The sequence below is a fragment of the Oryza glaberrima genome, chromosome 7 (assembly GCF_000147395.1).
Source record: "Oryza glaberrima chromosome 7, OglaRS2, whole genome shotgun sequence".
NCBI classification, from domain to species: Eukaryota; Viridiplantae; Streptophyta; class Magnoliopsida; order Poales; family Poaceae; genus Oryza; species Oryza glaberrima.
The window spans coordinates 14,177,438-14,198,105 of record NC_068332.1 but is presented as its reverse complement, the minus strand read 5'-3'; the positions used below and the strand labels follow the sequence as shown (position 1 = coordinate 14,198,105).

The following is a 20,668-nucleotide window of genomic DNA, read 5'->3' as shown; positions in this document are numbered from 1 at the left end:
TGCTTTTGAATTTTTTAAGAGTACCCTTTTTCTCAGATGGTTATGGTGTATTGGCATAAAAAGAATGTCCAGGACATATCATGAAGATTATCCATATTCAGCCGAAAACTAGAAAATACATGTGTGGAACTCAGAATAATAGCACTTCTCATAGCCTAACTGAAAGAAGGGTAGAAAGATATGTCATCAATCACCGCACGGTCGTTTGGTGTCACTGAAAAAAGATAGTTGACATTATTGGTATGTACTTAGGCCTAAAGGGAACAATAATTCTAAGATTACATCATCTTATTAACCACATATAGCACACTGATTTTAAACAATTTGGATTGTGAATAAAAAACTCCTACGTGTGAAGAAGCAGCAGTAAAGTGGGGAAACAATTAGCATGTACCTGAAACCCTAAGAAAGTTAAGACATCAAAGTCATATGCAATATTGCAGCATTATATAATGAATGGATGGTGAGCGGCGCTGCCAATGTACCAGTTCGAGAATAAGCTAACCCTGTAATACATCCGATGACAAACAACTGGAATGAATTATTTATGGAGAAGTGTGCTATGCTGAACATGAGTGAACTGACAATTACGGCATCCTTCCATTTCATTGAGGATGACAGGGCTGTTAGGAGGAATCCACGGTAAATGGTTTCTTCTGACAATGGAGCAATCACACAGTATAGGAAAACACACAATAGCCTAGAGGTTGGACTGTCAGAAAGTATTTCCCTTAACATAGGATCATATGTATCCTGCAGTAGAATCGAAACAAAGAATTAGCACCTTACTAATTGAAATATAAAAGTATGGTATTGTAATTGAGCAAGCCTGATAATAGGCCTGACGTGGAACTTCTTGAATTGCATCTGACCTCAAGACCTATCAATCTGTTAGCTACTACGGTTGTGAGTGAAACCACGGTCATCAGAAATATCAAACCTAGCACAGTTTCTTTTACCCAGCTGTGTTGTGGATAAAGCTTCCCTTGAAAGAAGGCCCAAAGTTTATGATCCTTTTTCGTGGAGTACTGCAATAGTGCTAAAGCCAAAGTAAGCTCTGTCAATTGAAGAACGACCGTGGAAGAAACCTAAAATGAACTAAGCAGTTAAAATAATGTATATTAAGATGAATCAATCAAAACGAAGTACTAAAAAATCGATACCACTTACTGTGGTGAGTGGATCAAGTGAAGGGCAATGTAGCAGTTCGGCCACTACACCAAGCCCTCCAAAGCTGAAAGGGATATGAAAGATAAAGAAATAAGCTGCAAATGTTCTCCATATATCCTCGACCTCCCAAGGAATATTTGGAGAGAGCACCGAAAACTCCTGAAATATCATCACAATGCATCATTTTACAATGATTTCTAGTTTAGAATCACAACTGCAATTTCACATCATAATTAATTGCAGATATCATAGCCTGGAGACCAAATTGAAGTTGTCAACCTTATAGAGGAAACTGGGCAACCAACCAGGCATCGGGACGTGTCAATCATACTAGACCAACAGAATCACGAATTTCACTCCAAGATCATTTCAAACCACAAGTATATCTCTACCATCCTATTTTTAGATGTTCATAGAGAAATTCTTCTAATGCGGTAAAAGCACCTCAAGGAGATGCCAAGAACTACCAAACATGATACGCCGGTATGCAAGCAAAAAAGTCGATCATGCAACTACCCGAGGGAGGCATTACATCGAACAGTTGGCGGGCACCGTCCTCGTCGCCACCGGGGGAGGGAGAGGGAGAGCATGAGCAGCCGACAAAGCGACGACGCAGGAGCGGGAGCGTGGTCGGAGCCCCGAGCTCCGCCGCCCAGATACGAGGAGGAGCCCCGCCGCCGCAGCCTCCGGGCCTGCAGTGGGGAAGGCGACGCGACGGGGCGTGAGCTGCCGCTGCCCCGGCGGCCATGAGCATCTCGCAACTGAAGTGGCGCGCGCGCGTGAACCGCTCGTCTCTGAAGTCTAATCCTTCATGTCGCTGCTACCAAAGGTGGGTCTTTTTTATAATAAAAAAATCAATTTGGGCTATATTTTGATAGCGATGTTTTAGTTTAGACCATCGAATTCTTTTCTCAAGCATATAAATAATCTCAAATATGTCGGCTTATAATCGTCAATGAACTTTCATAGCTATATGTAATATCATTTCTTCTGCGTATGACAAATAGGGTGTAGATGTATAAAAGAGTTGAGTGGTCTAAGGCCCCGTTTGCTAGGGCTCCAAACTCCAACTCCAGTAAGAGCTAGCTCCTATTGGAGTTGAAGACTCGTTAAAAAGTGTTTGGCAAGTTTCAGCTCTAAATCTGAAAAAAAAAGAAAAAAATGAAAAAAGAAAACCCAGCCGCCGGCCGCGCGTTGCCAGCCCGCCGGCCGTTCGCCGTCCCCAGGCGCTCCGCCGGCCGCCAGGCGCCATCATCCCCAGGCATGCCGCGCGCCGCCGGCCGTTCGCCGCCCCCGCAGCTAGGTTGGATCGGGAGGAAGATGGGGGATGAGAAAGAACGGTAGGAGAGGAGGAGTGAGGGGTAGCTGAGTGGAATTTTTGTGTAAATAGACCAAAAAATTAAAGGGTAGTGGGTTTTTTGGGGTGGATAGAGTTGTAGAGCAGCAAAAACCCAGCTCCATCCACGTAGTTCATTTTCTAGGAGTAGCTCTGCTACCTCCACTCCAAAAAAGGGAGGATCTGGACTGTTTGTCACAGTTTCGGCTCCAGGTAAGTTGGAGTTGGGAGCTAGAGCTGTGCCAAACGGGGCTTAAAGTGCCACAAAGGTTAAAAATAAGATAAAAAACATTGGTTAAAGGGTGATTCGAAGCAAAACATCAATAATAAAAGATGATTCAAAGTGAAATTTACTCTTTTTCAGTGGAGCAAAAGGTGGTTATTTGGTTGGCTACTTGGCTCATTTGGTTTGAGGCAATATTTCTCATATTTGACACTTAAGAAATTTCATTGGAAAATGGCTACACTCGGTACGTTTGGCAGAGTACTAACGAGAAAAATAACAGATAGATAATTGTCAAGAGACACTTAGTCCTGGACAAATCGGGGATAAGCAGGAAAATATTTTTTTCCCACCTATCCTAAGAATGAGATGGGTTTGAAATGTAAAGTCTAATATATGGTGTCGTATTTTGATATGAATAATGTGGATTTGCTGAAGACCTAAAGTTTATTTTAAGACATGTTGTCTGTGCATACTCCCTCTGTCTTAAAAATAGTGATTCCTGATGCCAGAGGCAATTTTAGCTACCATTATCAAAGACCAAAATACCCTTGTATAAGTACAACTTCCATTCCATCATTCAAATAAAAAAACAAACTTCCGTGCACAAGTACTACTCTCGTGCAGAGTGCGTGTGTGAATGAGAGGGGGAGTAGACGAGAAAAACGAGAGAGAGAGAGAAGTTTGCGTGAACAAGTGGGTAGACTGCTATCCTGGTTGCTCTGCTGTGACTGTACTGCTATCTCATTTAATGCATCACAAATCGCTTTTTTCTATGACAAATGCTCCTCTCCAGAAATTGATTCTTTCTGACACGGAGGGAGTAGGTATTTAGGAGCAATATGAGGCTGAAAAGTTGTCTTGCACATGCTGTGGCATTACTAATATATATACTTGATTGAATTATGAACAATTCTTTATAAGGATTATTAAATAATATATATTTTAAAATTTAGAAATAGCTTCAAACAAGTCATCTATGTAATATCGGTGTAGAAATTTACAGATAGTATTGGTACCAGGCGCGGCGTCTAGGATAGCTTGGGAACCAACCATAAGTCATAAAGCTGAAAATAACATGTTATCCACTCAAGGAGCATCCCACCAATCTAGAGGTGGTGGTAGGATAATATACTCATCACCACCAAGGGGGTGTTTAGATCCAGAGGTGTAAAGTTTTGACGTGTCACATCGGGTATTATATAGAGTGTCGCATGGGTATTCGGGCAGTAATAAAAAAACTAATTATAAAATCCGTCAATAAACCACAAGACGAGTTTATTAAGCCTAATTAATCCGTCATTAGCAAATGTTTACTGTAGCACCACATTGTCAAATCATAGAGCAATTAGCCTTAAAAGATTCGTCTCACAAATTAGTCGCAATCTGTGCAATTAGTTATTATTTTAGCCTATATTTAATACTTCATACAGATGTTCAAATGTTCGATGTGATAGGGTGAAAATTTTTGCGGTGGGATCTAAACAGGGCCAAGTTCTTTCATACAGTAAAGATTGAAATATAAGTAAGAACACATCCATTTTCTTTGGGATGCTGAAAGCCTGAACTTACCAGCCATGTTTCTATCTCTTTTCAGACCTTTTCTTGGTGTTAACATCGTAAACAGAAAGGAACAGCTTTTAAAGTCTACTTCGTTATTAACCAGAGGTTTTGGAATCCGGTTACAGCAACAAAAATTCGGGTTCCACCAAAATGGACGAATTTTGGAAATTTTGGCTGAAATTTGAACCAAATGTGACAAATTTGACCAAAACCAAACCAATTTCAGATGAAATGGGAGTGAAATGGTGTCTCGAACCTCACAGAAATGGGCGAAATTCGCCCAAATTCGGACCTTTCAGTCCAAATCCCAGAACCGTTAAGAAAACAGGAAAGTTCACCGCAAAAACATACTCAAGACATTTACCACAAAGGGACAATCTGTTCTCCCACAAGGTACCGCATCAATCCATCACACAAATTAACAAACATCACAGGCAAATTATCTCCTTTCAAATCTACTACAGATGCCAAGTGCATCTTATTAAGTTTTCCCAGCTAATTTGTTTTAGAAGTAATTTCTCCCAGCTAATTAAGCAGATATGAGTTGCATCTCCACTTCATCCTGTAATTTCTTGCAGCTTTCCTAGGGGACAGAAGATCCTGCAATATTTGTGATGCTTTGTCTGAAGAACTCTTCAACTTCTGCGGCATCCTCAGGAAGTGGCATCTCATCCATCAGCAGCTTGACAGCAAATGTGATACACATGTCCCATTCGGACGGCTCTCCGTATATCGATGCTAGGGCTGCTTCTGCACCTGAAACACCTGAAACAAGAAAATTTTTACCAGGACTGTTTTGATCCAGAGCTGAAGTTGTTCAGTGTAAAGCTTACCATTGTCTGCTTTGTTCTCCATAGGATTGGTGGCACCAGTGGCATGCTGATCAAGAGCACTGGCAGCTGCACCATTGCTGTCCTTGAGGCCAGCTCCAGCATCATCAGCTATCAAGGCATCCTCCTGCTTAAATGCATCTGCACCTGAAAGTTTCTTGTCCATTGGAGTATTGAGAGTTGGCACACCGTCCTTCTGGTTTGTATTTTCACTAGTGCTGTTCTTCACCTCAGCTGAGGTATCAATCACTCGGACACCAGTCTTCTCAGTAACATCGTTACCGGTGCCGGTTTTCGCCTCTCCCTTGGAAGCTGTCTTCTTCCTCTTCCTTGAATAAACAGCCTGTTCATTACCATTCCTGTTCTTCCCAGTTTCAAATTTCTGGAGCTCATCCTGTGATGTCCACAATGCAGGCTCTTTTACCCTGTGGCGCGCCGAACGTTTACCGCGTGTTTTCGGGTCTATGCGTTCAGTGATCTCTGTTTTTATTTCTAGAAGTTTGTATTTAGTATCTTCACCATTGTTGTCCTTTAATTTAGGTGCCGTTTCAGATGCACTGCTTGACAGGCTGTCTCTTTCAGTTGATTTCATCATCTTTGAGCCAACACTCCGATCATTCACATATTTTCTTATATTCCTTACAGAGTTCAGAAGCCCCTGAAGTGGTGCCCAAGGTGTATGATTCCTTCCCCTTGGGCGGTCCGAACGCTTTCCATGAATCTTGGGAAGCATAGGTTCAGAATCTCCTGATGATCCTGACAAAAAGTAAACTACATTCAATTCATTGACATTGAAACAAGGTTGTTGAGATATGCATCCAAATTACAAATTACTAATATCAAGGGGGGAAGTAAATACAACAGTACTGACAGAATTCAACTGATTTTTAACATGAATTCATTGCCCTTCTGCTTGGTAAACTAAGATAAACTGTTACTTTCAAAGGGGGAAGAGGTGCAGGCAAATGAATGACATATGAAAAGATTTCCCTTTTGGCATGATCTTCCTTTTGAGAAATTATTTCCCTCTAGTGTTTCTTCCGGTTATTCCTAAAACATAAATTAGATAGCTTTTCAGCACAATACCAAAGTAAATTAGAGTGGATAACTCATTAAAAAATACCTTAAAAACAAGAATGAACTAGTAGTGAAGAATATAGAAATGCAAGACACTGATCATCCAATAGAATTTCAAGGAATGGAAAGATGGATTAACACGCATCCAAAACTTTTCTATATATGAATTTCTTATTATGTTGTTTTAAATCTATTTTCTAACTTCATAATATTTAATCCGTTAGCTTGTACCCTCAAATAATCATCACAAACCATTCAGTTATTCAGCCATTCAGCACAGAAGAACAGGAGAATGCACAGCTTGGTATTTAGCACTATGAAATATATTGATTAATAATCAATAGTTTTAGTTGGAGATAACTGCTATTTAACAACCTATGTAAGGCATATTCTATTTGGCAGGAATTTTTCACGTTTTCCTACTGGAATTAAACTGTTTCTTGTAAAGTTCATGTATTCCAAAGGAAGCTTAAGTGATGGCTTTCATGTTTTGTCTTGATTATTGGAAGAACCATTATCATAAGTTTGTAAACAGCACAGGGATACACATTGTAGAAAGCCTGTGCACTGTTTTACTGCTGATTTCATGTTCAATAATAATCTACTGTTTAGGAGAAGGATATTTACAGTTTGCTGAATAATATACATTAAAAATGAAGTTTGTGTCTTCATCATTTTTCAATAAATACCTAATGCAATGATATGATTTACTCATACCATAGTCCAAAACAAATGAGAAAAGTTTTGGATGCGTGTTAATCCATCTTTCCATTCACCCAGGCAAAAACCTATGAAATCTCATTTGTTTTGATTGATTTTTAGTGGATTCATTATGTCCAGATAGATTAAAACAAAACAAGGTACAGGTTTCATATTGTCAGGATTGAAGCTAATTAAGCACCCCTATCGATGTAGTTGGACCATGGGTACGTAATCCTCAACCCCCATCCCTACCCTCATGAGAAAAACCATCATTCATTAGGTGATATATATATATAGTTTTTCTTTCTCGAACACACTGAAGATCTGCGTATCATTTTATTAATAAGAAGAAGAAGATACACACAGGGAGGGAAATCCGAAAAATCCCCACCCTAAACATTAACACAAGTTACAAAAAACTCAAAAACAGGTAAACAAGACCATTTAACCCGCAAGGGCCATCGACCTAGCCAAGACCTCTCAGAGCTTTGAAGTTCTAGCTAAGCACCAAACTGTGCCTTCATATGCTACTAATTGAAGCACCATTGAAACCCTCGGAATTGAGCCACTAAAAACACAATCATTCTGTAATTCCAAATTTCCCAATAAGCCACCAAAATTATAGGCGGGTTTAGCCATTTCTTCCTTTCTTTGTTGGTGTCATTCACTGCCCTAGACCACCAGCTTGAGAAACGATGTGTGTCAGGGGTCGGGGTGAGGCCAAGATATTTATAGTTTGAGGTTAGCTTTTGGGGTAGAGGAAAGTATGGGATGGGCCAGAATTACCTCTTATGGGGCCATGCCAAACCAAGTGGTGATTTTTGCATGCTAGGACAACTAGCCAAGTCCATCACACCAAACCATGTGGTGTAGCAACTAGTCGTGTTAGCCTACTTGGCAAGGATGGAAGGCAAATTCGCCAATCAAGTAGGCAGCTAGAATCATGAGGCCAGTTAGGCTGACATTATTTTCCTGCAGAACTCCACCAATTTTTCTTTTCCCTATAGTTAAGGCCACAAGTACGGAAATACCTAACCATGCCCTTAAAAATCCAGGATCTAGTATATTTTAGTTTAGTTATGGGGTTGCAACTTGTAATTTACTATGCCACATTCCTTTCTAAATTACATATGGAACATAGGTCTCATCTATTTCATCAACTTACGGAAAGAAAATCTAAATGAGTATACCAATTAATCCACTAACTATGACTTAAGCTATCAGACGAAACAGAATTCTACTACAAATCAGTTTACCTTATGTCGTAATCACCCTTTATAATAACTAGCTACTTACACAGATTGAGAAGGAGAGTGATATGAAGAAATTTCTCTTACCAACTAGATCTGCGTGCATGTAGATGGAGATGTTGTCGAGGATATCGTAGAAACACAAGCGAAGATTCAAGAATATGTTTGACGAACCTAGAGATCTTCTCTTGAATTTTATCCCCTCGAAGACCAAGAAAGGAAGAGGAAAATACTAGAACTTGCTTGGGATTCCTCAATAGTAGCAAGGAGAAGGTTTAAATAAAATGTATATGGGGAATGGACTATTTGCTAGAATAAGGGTGAGGATCCCCTCGCTTCGTAGGTGAGAACTATTTATTGCGTAGAGATATGTCTATTCCCTTTCTATCTCTAAAATTAAATGACAAATATGGTTACATCTACACGCTCCCCTTGAGACCTCTAACGGGCATGCGAGTTGCTTTTAAGGAATTGCGTCATCCATCTATAAAGTGATAAAGGTTCAATATAGTATGAGTTGGTGTTATCGCTATCTGTGGTATGTACCAGGTGTTTGGTCTTCTACTTAGTCACTCTGCACATGTGTATACCCAGGTGACTTGAAGTGTTTATCTTCAGTTCCGTGTTGGGTATTGTTATGATAAATCTCGACTACTTTTCCTTCATGAACCGGACTCTTTATGATGGTGAAACACCTCTCTATTTCTCTTTTTTTGAGTGGGGAAATATTTTTTTCCCCATATTGTAGTAGCATTGAGTTCTCTCGCTCTCTTCTAGCTTATTAATACATCTCCCACACTATAGTAGGATTGAATTTCGCTCACCCTCTCCCAACATATTATTTTTACTGGTTAATTTCATCATGTATGTGTATAGAAAGTGGAATGGTTGAAACAATGTTGATCTGGACTTGTTTAGATCAAAACAACACTTCTTTTTGGATGGTTTTCCACAACCTTTTGAAGATAAGTTTAGAATGTGGTCCCCACATTATGGCCAGTGAGCAGCCAGCCAGCAAAACACCTTATATTGTGCTATCAAATGATACTGTTACCAGGATGTTCTGTAGTAACAGATTTCACCGGCGAACAGCGTGCAATATATTCCAAATGTTCCAGCTATAGCTTTCTCTTTTCTTTTCTTTTCTTTTCTTTTCTTTTCTTTTCTTACTATATATATAGCTTCTTCTTTTTTCTTTTTCTTTTTTTTTTTTTGCGGCGAGGAGTTCCAGCTATAGCTTTCATGGCAAAACAAAGAGGCTGTGCTAGCTGCCAATTGCCAAAAACAGTAGAAACAAATTAATGGCAACAGCAGGACGCCAGGAAGAACGTAGCAACAGCTGAATTGATTTATTAGCCAGCTCAATCCAAACGGCATTATTCACAAACTCGATATCAAAGTAGAGTTGACTAATTTGGAATGGTACTTACTAATGAGAGATGACATCGAAGATTTGTTGGAACTCATTAAAATCTCATCAACTAATATAGCAACCAAGGTATGTCTTGGAAATGCACATACTTGACGGTTCTTGGTATTTTTCTCATGGTACATACAATAAGCGAATGCAGCTTCATGAAGGTAAAGGGATCGGTTCACCTCTGGCTATTTGCATGCCAAATTTTCAAGCTTCTAAAAGCCCCGGTCGGAAGCTACAGAACCAGATAGATATCTGCGATCACGGAGGCAAGACAACATTCTGGCACAAGATGAGATCTGATAGAGTTTTCCCGTGCCGATCAATCCTTCTCGAAGAATTCACACCGCCATCGAGGATATTCCTCACGACAACGTTCAGGGAGCTGATTCCTGGGACATCATAAATCTCAATACTTACATTCTCGAGCGGATCATACCAAACCTGATTTGCTCGATCAGCGGGAAACGAGGAGGAATCAAGAAGGGGTGAAACAGCATTCTTGACCCAATCTCGAGTGATCACTGCCCTCAGCCGACCAATGTCATCAGGGAAATGCGGAATGATGGAGAAATTCAAATCATTCCCTTTATCACCGGCCCTGCTGTGAGCTACGTGGTATAGAGGAATCTTTGTTCCAGATGGAGAAGGAACAGCAGATAGCAGTGTGTCCATGTTTGTGTTCAAGGGAAGAGTGCCCATTGCACACCTTCTTGGGCACTTGTGTTGTTGTTGATCACACATTTGACCCTTGTCAGCATTCGTAGCCTGATTCTGCGGAGAAGGAATACTTGATTTCTTCATATTTACTTGCCAAAAGATCTTCTCCCGATCAACCTGTACAAAATACAAATCTCAGTGTCATCCGTAGAAATCTATGTGTTATAATCTCTAAATGTTTTCTCTGGTAGAACCCAAAAATATGAACATTTGTAATCTCTCCTGGAATGAAGTACAGTGATTATCCATACCAGTATTTTCTGCAGAGTTATTTCCTTCTTCTGCCCAGTGCTGTAAATCATGAAACAAACATGTCAGATGGTTTTGCAAGTTCAGAAACAAGAGAAAATTGCAGACACCTTCTCCATTAAAAGTGCAAATACAGTAGTTTTCATGAGCTCTCACATGATTAGCTTTAGTATAGCGGTATAGCTCATCCATCTGAGCGGTGCATAATTCTGTGCATGAACTTATGCTATTCTCAACTACAAGGCAGCATCTAGATCTGAGCATTGTTGATAAAAGCAAAGAATACTTGTAAATACCTTATGCCGCCACCACCAGCCGGCCCATTTGTATAAAGTGCAATGAACTCTTCAACAAATTTGATAGCATGTTCTTCCAGCTCAAATAGCCCATCCATCCGGAACCTGACATCCATCACTTGTTTGGCAGAACTGTCTTTGTTATCTCCAATGACTTTCAAACTATCATACCCTATTATGTATGAGATAATTTTTCCTTCAATGCCAGGATATGTTTCATCCATCCATGACCTAACCTAATTCCAGAAGAAAAGATGCAAGTGGTTAAACTGCCTTTGTGTTATCACTTGTAGTGTAAAACATATATTTCAATTCTTAACACATCAGGGGTTATTTGAAGAAAATATGGGAAGTACTTTCATGGACTTACGAGGTATTCTGCTGCATGAGCTCGCTTCAAACATTCTTGGCCACCATATGATATCTCTCCCCAGCCTTTCCATCCGCTCTCCTATATAAAATATGTGGATTAAGTGACCCACTTGACAAACTATCTGTAGCTGATGTTAAAAAGTACTATTTATCCAAGCCATTTCGGAAACACTATTGTTTACTTCAAATATAAAAAGACCATAATCAAATTTCAGCTATACGACAACTAATTCAAATACTACGCAAACCTCAAGGCAGTGCATTTATGGAGTTTAAATATTATGTCACATGTCAATACTATGTGTTCAGATGCTAAGTTGAACAAAAAGTTAAATGAAAAAATTCAAATAACTGACAATTAAAGTAAAACATACAGTAGGAAGCAATTGGAGGAGTTTCTCGGGCCAGCAAGGATTGGATGGTTTTGCTCCTTTGCACTGGACCTTGTCTTTTGATATTTGCTGGAACTTCACATCACGGAAATCTACAACCTGATCCAAGAAAATATTATAACTGTTCAGAAAAGAAGCTTCCTAGAACTGAAACCGGCATTTGGTCTCACCAGATCAGGAGTGATATAGTTTGCAGGATCTCCAACTTCGTACAGAAGCTGTTCTGCACATGTGCTGTAGCTTAGAAGACCTCCACTGCCCTCTGCCTTTCCAACAAACACTTCTCCTTTGTAACTGACTTCGGCATATGGAAGAGACAAATCCAGAAGCTGTTCAAAAGAAAAATCTCGATATGCATCTCCTGCTCTTTACCACAAGTAGAGCATAAAATGAACATGAATCATAACTGTAGTGAAAAATCATCATCCTAGTGATTTTGAAAGAAGAACTGTACCAGGGTGCATGAAATACCCTCCAGTGAGTTGGCATCCACATTCCAAAAGATGGCTAGCCAATGTCCCTTGTGACAACTCCTCAAAGTCATTCCAATTCCAACCTAATTCATATACCTTATGTTGAAAGGGAGAGAGGAAAGGATTAACTAAACAAATATGGTATTGGAGAAAATCAGCCTTAATTGCATTACTACTTTGCATAATCTAAAGAAAATGAGCATAACAAAAAGCTGAGTAGCTGACAAAATGACAGGGTCAGCTTTTATATATCAAGGAAACCAGAAGAATCTCCAAACTTATGCATCATGTTTAATTTGAGCCAGTTACCATAAAACATATGTCAAATCTTTGTGTATTTATCCGCAGGATAGACATGCTAATAACTGAGCTTTCGAGATTTCCTAATCACATATTTTCTTTTACATGCATGTTGCAAAACAATTCAGAACACCCTGTTCCTGAAGCAATATCCACTTTAACATTTACATTGGCACAAAGAGAGTTAAAATAGTCATTATATTGTTTGCGAACATAAGAACAACTGAACAAGCTATTCAAAGCATACCATAGGTGCTAAGAACAGCGCAGCATCAGCAACCCGAGAAGTAATAACAACTTGTGGTTTGCCATTTTCTAGGCAGTGTACAATTGAGGCCACACCAAGATATGTGCTTCCGCCCTTCACATACAACAAAACTACCATCAAATAGATAACCAAAATAGGAAATTTTGGTTGAACATAAGCACATTTGAGTGAAAAATGGTTAAAACAACACCTGTATCAAAATAAGGCAAGAGAAATATATGTTAATAATCAAAACTAGGGCATAGCATCTCCTGATGAGTAAATTTCTACTTGATTAAGTTTATCTACATCTCCCAGTAATAATCAAAAGTCCACCTCATGTGACCAAAGTTTTCTATGGCTGAACCACATGGCACGTACATTAAAAATAGGTAACTCGCATAATGTAACTTCAAAATTTTGGATGCTACTGAATACTGATCAATTGTGGGTAATTGTCGTATGTTTAAAAAGCATTAAGGTTGTTAGAAGGAAATGGACTAACATGATGTCAAAACGTGTCAGAGAAATCAAAATAGATTACCTGTCGCACCCCAGTTGATTCATTAGAAAATACAGAATTTCCTGAAAAAAGAGCCAAACTAAGCTTGAATCCAGATTGAACGACTGAATCATGTAACCCATGCTAGGCCTTACTAGCACAAGAAGAAACCAAAAGTACCTGAAGATGTTTCATAAGCTACAGCGACTGTTATTTCCAATCCCAAATTAGATGCCAGCTCCAGAACTTCTTCTTGAGCTCCAAGTGGATCCACTGATAAATTCCAAAGGCACATACATTATCTAAACAAGCAAAAGAACAAATTAGGCAATACCAAACTATAGTTTGCAATGTCTTACCAGCGCCCATGTTAGTTATTATGCAAACTCCTCTATCCAAGGCTAAGGGTAGAAGCACAGACAGCCACTCCTTAACTGCATGTGACCATATTAAGAAAAGGTGCACTAAAAAAGAAATCTTATCTAAAATACTAAACACAACACAGTAAAATAAATTTCTAGTCTTCTCCTCCAGAGAAAAATACACAAATAAGCTATACAGTACAAAAATCACATAAGCTTCTCTATGATTTGGGGCAAAGTACTCTCCACAATCTCAAAAACAGAGAAAACAGATACTGCATACTTTTAGAATTGAAAAGTGTATACCTCGGGGATCATATCCTTTTCCTCCCGACATCATGATTTGGTAGCGATCCACGAGAGTTCGCTCGGCCAAACACTCGAGCACAAGGTAGTTAAGTTCCTTGACTCTCTCCAGCAACTTGAGAGCAGCCATGGGCCGGTCACCCCCAAATCCAGCACCACAGCCAACATAAACGGTGTCCCTGCACCGCTGAGGATTGCTCCTCTATCAACCAATAGCAGTATCAGCCGAACTGAACCATCCATTTCACTAACTCGCATAATTAACATTTAACAGATTTTTTTTCAAATTATATAGCAAGCACTAACCAACTGGACCACACAGTCATGAAGTTCTTCCATTGTTACTGATGCATCCCACGGCCAATTATTCCTCAGTGAACCCAGGAGCGGAACTAACAGATTGCTCTTAATCAGAGAAAAATCCGGAAGAAGCTGGATGAGAAATCAGTCCATGTAAAGGATGGAATTCTCAAATCTATGCCACGCCGAGACATGAAGTGGCGTGGAGTAGGGAGTAGGAATACGAGAGAGGAGTGGATATATACCTCCGATTCGATTCGAGGACTGCGATGGGGGGGCCGGCCGCGCGCGTCGCTGCTCCAGACCTGCTCGCCGGCGGCCGTGCTCGCGAGAGAGGAGGCAAGGGGGCGGGGCCGTCGCCGGCGGGGAGCGCGCGGAGGCGAGACGACGCTGGAGGAGGGGGGAAAAGCTGCACGTGCGTGCCTCTCCTCCGGCACGGCTATGCTGATCGGAGTTCGGAGATGGTTGGAGCAAGGGCATTTTTGACATTTACTATTTTTAAGTCTATTTTTTAAAATATTAAAATGTACGAAACCATTTAATTTCACGTAACATTTTACACGTTCAATCTTATTAAAAATTTAGTTTAAATATGTAAAAATATAAGCTAATTTTATATTTTCTTTTTATGATAAAACAAGTAAAAATAAATAATATTTATGTTTATACTTTTAATAGAATAAACGGTTAAGCGCCGGGTTAAAAATCAGTAGTGTTGTATATTAAAAATAGGAGGGGGTAATATTGAAATGTTATAAAGGGAAGATTTTAGTCATATGGTCCGTGATAATTTAAATGCTATGGGCAAAAACAACATAAATTTCTCAATTAGTAAATAAGGATTTACTCGTGAAGTTATGTTGAAAGAGTATGAAGGAGAGAGATTTTGGGAGAGAGTACGAGGAAGGAAATAAAAATAAAAGAATTACCTATTAATCTATTTGACATTTGGCGGAAACACACAATTTTTTTTTATAAATTTGAATCGTTTTAAGATTTATACAGTACCACAATCTTAATTTCTATCTCCTTCCTCCTAACTCTCACAGTCCCACATGCTGCCACTTCTCCACCTCCGCTTCCTCACTAGGTCATTGTGTGTGGCCTCGCTAGTGTTAGCAAAGCTTATGTGTGGCCTCGCTAGTGTTAGCAAAGCCCATCATACATTCTCTCCCTCGTCCCCGCCTATCCTCCTTAAGCCGGTGGTGCATTTCTGTTGCCTTCCTCATCTTTGACGGCTCCCCTCGCTTGTTGCATCATCACTGTCTCTGCCTGCTAACCACTCACCCTATTTTATCCCTATTATCAATACCGACCCACTATAACACCACTCGCAGTCGACTCTTTGGCTTAATCATCACCGCTGTCTCACCGCCCACTACCAGGCTACCGCCTCTCACCGCTATCTCTCTAAATCCGAGTAACTTTCTCTGTCTCCACCTATACCTCATCCCTGATAGCCAACCGGTCGGGGTCGCAGTCGTTGAAAATCAACGAGCTTGCCAGAGTGGAAAGAACGATGTAATGTGCACGAATCTCGGAGTGTCTAGGGTCGAAAATCTGCCGAATCGGGCTTAAATTCAAAAGAAAAGGATAAAAAAGAAGAAGAAGAAGAAGAAGAAGAAGAGAGAAAATGGCGATTACCCCCGTCGATTCCCCCTCCCCTCCATCTCCGATCAGCAGAGCCAACCTGCACTTCTCCCGCCTCCTCGCGCTCCCGGCCGGTGACGGCGAGCTGGCTCTCGGTGTTAACACGGCGACCCCCCACCCTAGCATCCTCCTGTGTGTGCGGCCTCCTTGCGAGCAGGTCTGGAGCGGCGGCGCGCGCGGCCGGCCCCCCATCTCGGTCCTCGAATCGAATCGGAGGTATCCATTCCTCTCTCATGTGACGGCTTGGCATTGGTGGGGATTTTGTGCTCTGCTGATGCTAATTGGTAGTAGTAATTTGGTACTGCGCACTGAACTACTGATGATGATGTTGGAAAACCATGACGGCAGTTTTATCACTGAATTGAACTAGTAGTGTGTGGCAACTTCTGCCAATCTACCTGGAATGTGAAGTTTCTGCAGATAACTAATAACTTCGCTTCTGCCAAATTTCTTACCCTCACATTGATTATATTTGTTTGCTTAATTGTAGATAGTACTTCAGTTTGGAAAAAATGTCAGGAGATTAAAATTGGTGGAAGCCACTTGGCGCAAGTGCTACTCTTCACTCTTCAGTCACTGAATAATGAAGTATCCCTGTACAATGAAAAGGTATTTCTGGCATTATATGATGAGAGGATAATCACCTTTTTTCAGGAATAAGTAAAAGATTTGGGCATCATTGCATCAAGCCGAACAAAAAGGTTTATAAAACATCAAACACATCCTGTGTGTTGAGCACAATGGTCAAATGACTGGAACAAAGGAAAAAAAAACCGACAATTCGACCTAAGCTACTGACAGAAACTAAGGAATCAGACTACTAAATGAGGCAAGCTCTTACTGTGCGACCCACTAATTCGCTTCTTCTGCAATTGACGCAATGATCCAAGAACAAGCACTTTTGCAGAAGTGGAGGTGAGACATCTTTGCAGGGGTTGGCCTGTTGACAGGAAGCCTATTGAGTTTACAAAATGGTGGCATGGTGTAATGTTGTAATATTTTGCTACTCACTTCAGTTTGCAGTTAATGAGTTTTGGAGTAATCATAGCATTAGCCAAATGTTTTCTGACATAGCAAAGGTCTCCAAGGTCTCAGGCTCTCAGCTTACCATGGCAGACCTGGTCTTACTGATTGTGCACTATTTCCTCATAGATATTCCCCTTCTAGCAGTAATAGCATAATTCCCTTCTTTCTGTGGAATTTCGTATGTTCAAATTATTTCAATATTGCCTCAGTTTTATACTTTGCTGGTGTTAATTGCTACTGAACTACTGATAATATTGGAAAACCTGGCCTTATATGGAATTACTGAAGTACCTTCCCTTCGATCTCAGTTTACCATGGGAGACCTGGCCTTACTAGATTGTGTACTAGTTTCTGGTCATAGATGTTCCCCTTTTATGGGCAGTACCTTATTAATAATCCCTTTTCTTTCCTTTTGACACTGACAGTCTTTAAATTACTTCAATACTAACGAATTTGCTAGTGCTAATTGGTACTGACAATGTTGGAAAACCGCAGCAGTAATTGGTGTGGCATGTTCTGCCTGAGATGTTCAGTTAATAACGTTGTTCCAGTCTACTTTGTTACACTCAGATTGCCTTTTTGTTTGTTTTACTTTAGGTAGTACTTCAGTTTGCAAAAGACGATGATATTGGATTTGGTGGAAGTCACTCGGCACAAGTGCTGCTGTCAAGAGACAGGAAGCTGACCCCTGTACAATGTAAAGTCATTGCTGCCATGCACAGGAATCCTGTGCATATATGATCCAAGATGCAACACTTTCGCACAAGCGGAGATCAGGATTCAGGAGATAAGTTCAGCTTACTGAAGACCTGCTGAGTTCAGCTTGAAGTTGACAAGTTTTGCAGAAATAGCTGACTCTTTTTTCACATTGGAGCCTGTGAAACTGTTGTAAATTCTTGATGACGCTAGATCTTTTTGTTTTGTATATTCTCCAGTAAATGTAAATATAATGTAAGATGCACTTTTAAGTACGAATCCTGATATAAGGGGCACAGCAGCTCTGTTTTGCAGCTGCTAGTATGGTGGTCATGTAAATCGATGCAAGAAAAGCACCAGGGTGTCAGTGGCACTCGTGCTATAGTTGACATTTGCAGTTTAATAAAAAGATGAAGATTGTTCTATATTCTCAGTCATACCATATGTCATCCATTGAGGTCAAAAATACTTTTGTGATGGATGATTGTGAGCCTTTTGTTGCATGTGATCACTTCAGTCAATAATTCATTAACAATGGTGCATGCTTATAACCATTGCTCATGGTGAATCTGAAACTGCTGTTTTTGGAGCCTGTTGTCAATTCTTGCTCATATGTAAACCTGAAGGATGACAACATGCTGGCTTGTTTGCTTCACAACCTGCTGATTATGTCCATACTGGGGCAATAACTGATTGTGTACTTCAGTACTTCAGAAGATACAGATAAGGAAACAGAGAAAGAACTCCACAGCAACTGTATTTGTGACTGTCCACACATACAGAGAATCAACACTTCATTGAATCTGAAAGAAAGAACTCCAACTGAATGTGCACCACTCAAGAAGTCTGACAGATCAATGAATAGAATTGGGAATATATTTATTGAATAGGGAATATCGTTACAATAATGTTACTTACATTGAATCCAACCAATCAACAAATAACTCATCTTTGCATAGATTAGTCAATAAACTAAGGGACATCTATCTACTCTGCCCTACATACTACACAAGAATATCAACAAATATCGCCTCTGCACTACAGATTACAGCTCTTCTTAGAAAGACAATGTCAATGCCAGTGTTCTTGGTGGCTAGCTATCTCCAGGATGCTAGCTAGTCTGCAAGATCGAAGAGGTCGTCCATGGAGAAGTCGATGCAGCTCGTGTCATCGGTGCTGACGTCGATGTAGCTGAGCACCTCGTCAATGCTCTCCGGGAAATCCGAATCACACCACGCCGGCGCCGCCTCGCCGTCCATGGAGGAGGAATACTTCTGCTTGTCCATGAGGTTCACCGCCGCTGCTGCACCACCTCCGGTGTCAGCTTGCTCTAGTGGCAGGACGATCGGTTCGGCGTGATCACGGAACACCGTGTCGATCAACGGGCCGGAGGAGCTCTGATCGGCGCCATCAGCATCCATCGGCAGAGGATCGTGCTGTGGCGGAGACCCCAGCTGCTCGAACATGGCGGTCTCTGACACGCCACCGTCGTTGTCAGTGTGGGCGCCGGCAGTGAAGTCGATGTAGCTGAGCGCCTCATCAGTGCTCTCTGGAAAATCAAAATCACACCACGCCTGCGCTGCTTCGCCGTCCATGGAGGAGGAGTATTTTAGCTTGTCCGTGAGGCTCACCATTGCTGTGGTAGTCTCTGCTCCGCCTCCGGTGTCAGCTTGCTCTGGTGGCAGGACGGTCATGTCGGGGAGATCACGGAACGCCGGGTCGATCACGCCAGAGCAGCTCTGATGATCGGCGCAATCGGCATTGCCAGGAGGGAGATCCACCATTGCCACGGGCGCGAGCGGAGGCTCCTGCTGCTCGAACGGGGCGCTCTCTGACATGGGAGGCCAGCGCTGTTGCCAGGAGGGCTCCATGCCGGCGGTGAAGTCGACGTAGCTGAGTACCTCCGGAAAATTGAAATCACACAACGCCATGGAGTAGTTCTGGTTCACCACTGCTGCGGATACGGTGGTCTCTGCCTCTCCGGCGTCGGCTTGCTCACAGAACGCCGGATCGATGACACCGTAGGAGCTCTGATGATCGGCGCAATCAGCATTGCCAGGAGCGAGCGGAGGCCCTTGCTGCTCGAACAGGGCGGTCTCTGACATGGGAGTGCAGGGCGTGGCGCGTTCCATGCCACCGTCATCTGGCTCAGGTGGCAAGACGATCAGGTCAGCAAGATCGCGGAACGCCGGATCGATGACACCGTAGGAGCTCTGATCGTCGCCATCTGCTGCTAGCGGAAGAACGGGCTGCTCGGACATGGCGTCCGTGAGGTTCACCACCGCTGCGGTAGTCTCTGTAGTGTCTCCGGCATCAGCTTGCTCCGGCATCATGTCGGGGAGATCGTGGAACACAGGCTCGATCGCGCCGGAGAAGCTCTGACCAGCGGATTCGGCGCAATCCACGGCGCTCGGCTGCACGAACAGGGCGGTCTCTGCCACGGCGCGCCGGGGCGCGGCGCGTTGTCCACCGTCGACGTCGTCGTCATGGACGCGGGCGCCCAGGCGTTCCGGCTCCCGCTTGCGCTTCTTGCCGTGGCCGCTGAAACGGACGCGGTAAAGCCGGATCGGCGACGAGGCGAGATCATCGGGCGCCGTGATGGCGTACTCGTGCATCACCCACCCCGAGCTGCCCCTCTCCCCCTCGGCGAAGAAGCTCAGCATGTACTTCCGCCACTCGATCTCCAACCCGCCGCCGCCGTCGCCGCCTGGGACGCTCAGCCTCTCACCGTCGACGCAAACCCGCTGCCCCTGCCAGAACCCCCCACCCTCGACGGTACGCTTCTGCCGCTTCCCCTTGACGTTCTTGGCGCGCGCCTCGGTGAAGAAGAAGGCCTCGTCGCCGCCCCGGCCGTGATCGGCGAGGAGCATCCATGGCGGCGCGCCGAGGGGATCCGCCTCGTGGATGACGCCGTGGAGCGGGATGGGCTGCTTCCGGAGGCGCCGGAGCAGGTAGCGGGAGACGAGCTCGTCGTCGGCGGGGTCGAACCTGACGCCCGGCGGAAGCCCATCCGCCGCCGCCGCCATAGCCGCCTCGATCGCTCGAATTCTAGGGTTTTGGGGGTGAATTCTAGGGTTTGGGGGGAAAAGGAGGGAAGGAGGCGAGGAGAGGCGGAAGCGTGTGTAACGGGGCTGGATTTGAATTTATCAGATGGGGTGACGTCAGCGCGACGCGAGGCCAGCGTTTTTCTCACGCGCGCGCCTTCTCCT

The 20,668-nt window shown here is 42.5% G+C and overlaps 4 protein-coding genes across 6 annotated transcripts; all 4 read right to left on the bottom strand.

Moving 5' to 3' along the window:
- Nucleotides 1-613: 613 nt before the first annotated feature.
- On the bottom strand, nucleotides 614-1,981 carry LOC127778845 (uncharacterized). Its single transcript, XM_052305478.1, has 4 exons — nucleotides 1,703-1,981; nucleotides 1,171-1,329; nucleotides 941-1,028; nucleotides 614-753 (listed from the first exon to the last, which is right to left on the bottom strand). Exons 1-4 carry the CDS (start codon nucleotides 1,922-1,924, stop codon nucleotides 743-745), a joined length of 480 nt encoding a protein of 159 aa, XP_052161438.1. The 5' UTR covers nucleotides 1,925-1,981; the 3' UTR covers nucleotides 614-742.
- Nucleotides 1,982-4,640: 2,659 nt separating this feature from the next.
- On the bottom strand, nucleotides 4,641-7,363 carry LOC127780213 (uncharacterized). Its single transcript, XM_052307152.1, has 3 exons — nucleotides 7,351-7,363; nucleotides 5,126-5,878; nucleotides 4,641-5,057 (listed from the first exon to the last, which is right to left on the bottom strand). Exons 1-3 carry the CDS (start codon nucleotides 7,361-7,363, stop codon nucleotides 4,876-4,878), a joined length of 948 nt encoding a protein of 315 aa, XP_052163112.1. The 3' UTR covers nucleotides 4,641-4,875.
- Nucleotides 7,364-9,134: 1,771 nt separating this feature from the next.
- On the bottom strand, nucleotides 9,135-14,507 carry LOC127780954 (uncharacterized). Of its 3 annotated transcripts, none has more exons than XM_052307947.1 (14): nucleotides 14,333-14,507; nucleotides 14,094-14,219; nucleotides 13,788-13,989; nucleotides 13,479-13,553; nucleotides 13,300-13,392; nucleotides 13,162-13,202; nucleotides 12,618-12,731; nucleotides 12,052-12,166; nucleotides 11,768-11,958; nucleotides 11,580-11,696; nucleotides 11,204-11,284; nucleotides 10,834-11,069; nucleotides 10,540-10,579; nucleotides 9,135-10,405 (listed from the first exon to the last, which is right to left on the bottom strand). In XM_052307947.1, the coding sequence occupies exons 2-14, from the start codon at nucleotides 14,124-14,126 to the stop codon at nucleotides 9,830-9,832; spliced, it is 1,914 nt and encodes a 637-aa protein (XP_052163907.1). In that variant the 5' UTR covers nucleotides 14,127-14,219; nucleotides 14,333-14,507; the 3' UTR covers nucleotides 9,135-9,829. The 3 variants fall into 3 exon arrangements, with proteins under 3 accessions (XP_052163907.1, XP_052163909.1, XP_052163910.1); XM_052307949.1 differs by having other exon boundaries at nucleotides 14,094-14,192; XM_052307950.1 differs by having other exon boundaries at nucleotides 14,094-14,179.
- A 4,067-nt stretch (nucleotides 14,508-18,574) lies between these two features.
- Nucleotides 18,575-20,485, bottom strand: LOC127778670 (uncharacterized). Its single transcript, XM_052305291.1, has one exon. It carries the CDS (start codon nucleotides 20,483-20,485, stop codon nucleotides 18,575-18,577), a length of 1,911 nt encoding a protein of 636 aa, XP_052161251.1.
- Between the last annotated feature and the right edge of the window lie 183 nt (nucleotides 20,486-20,668).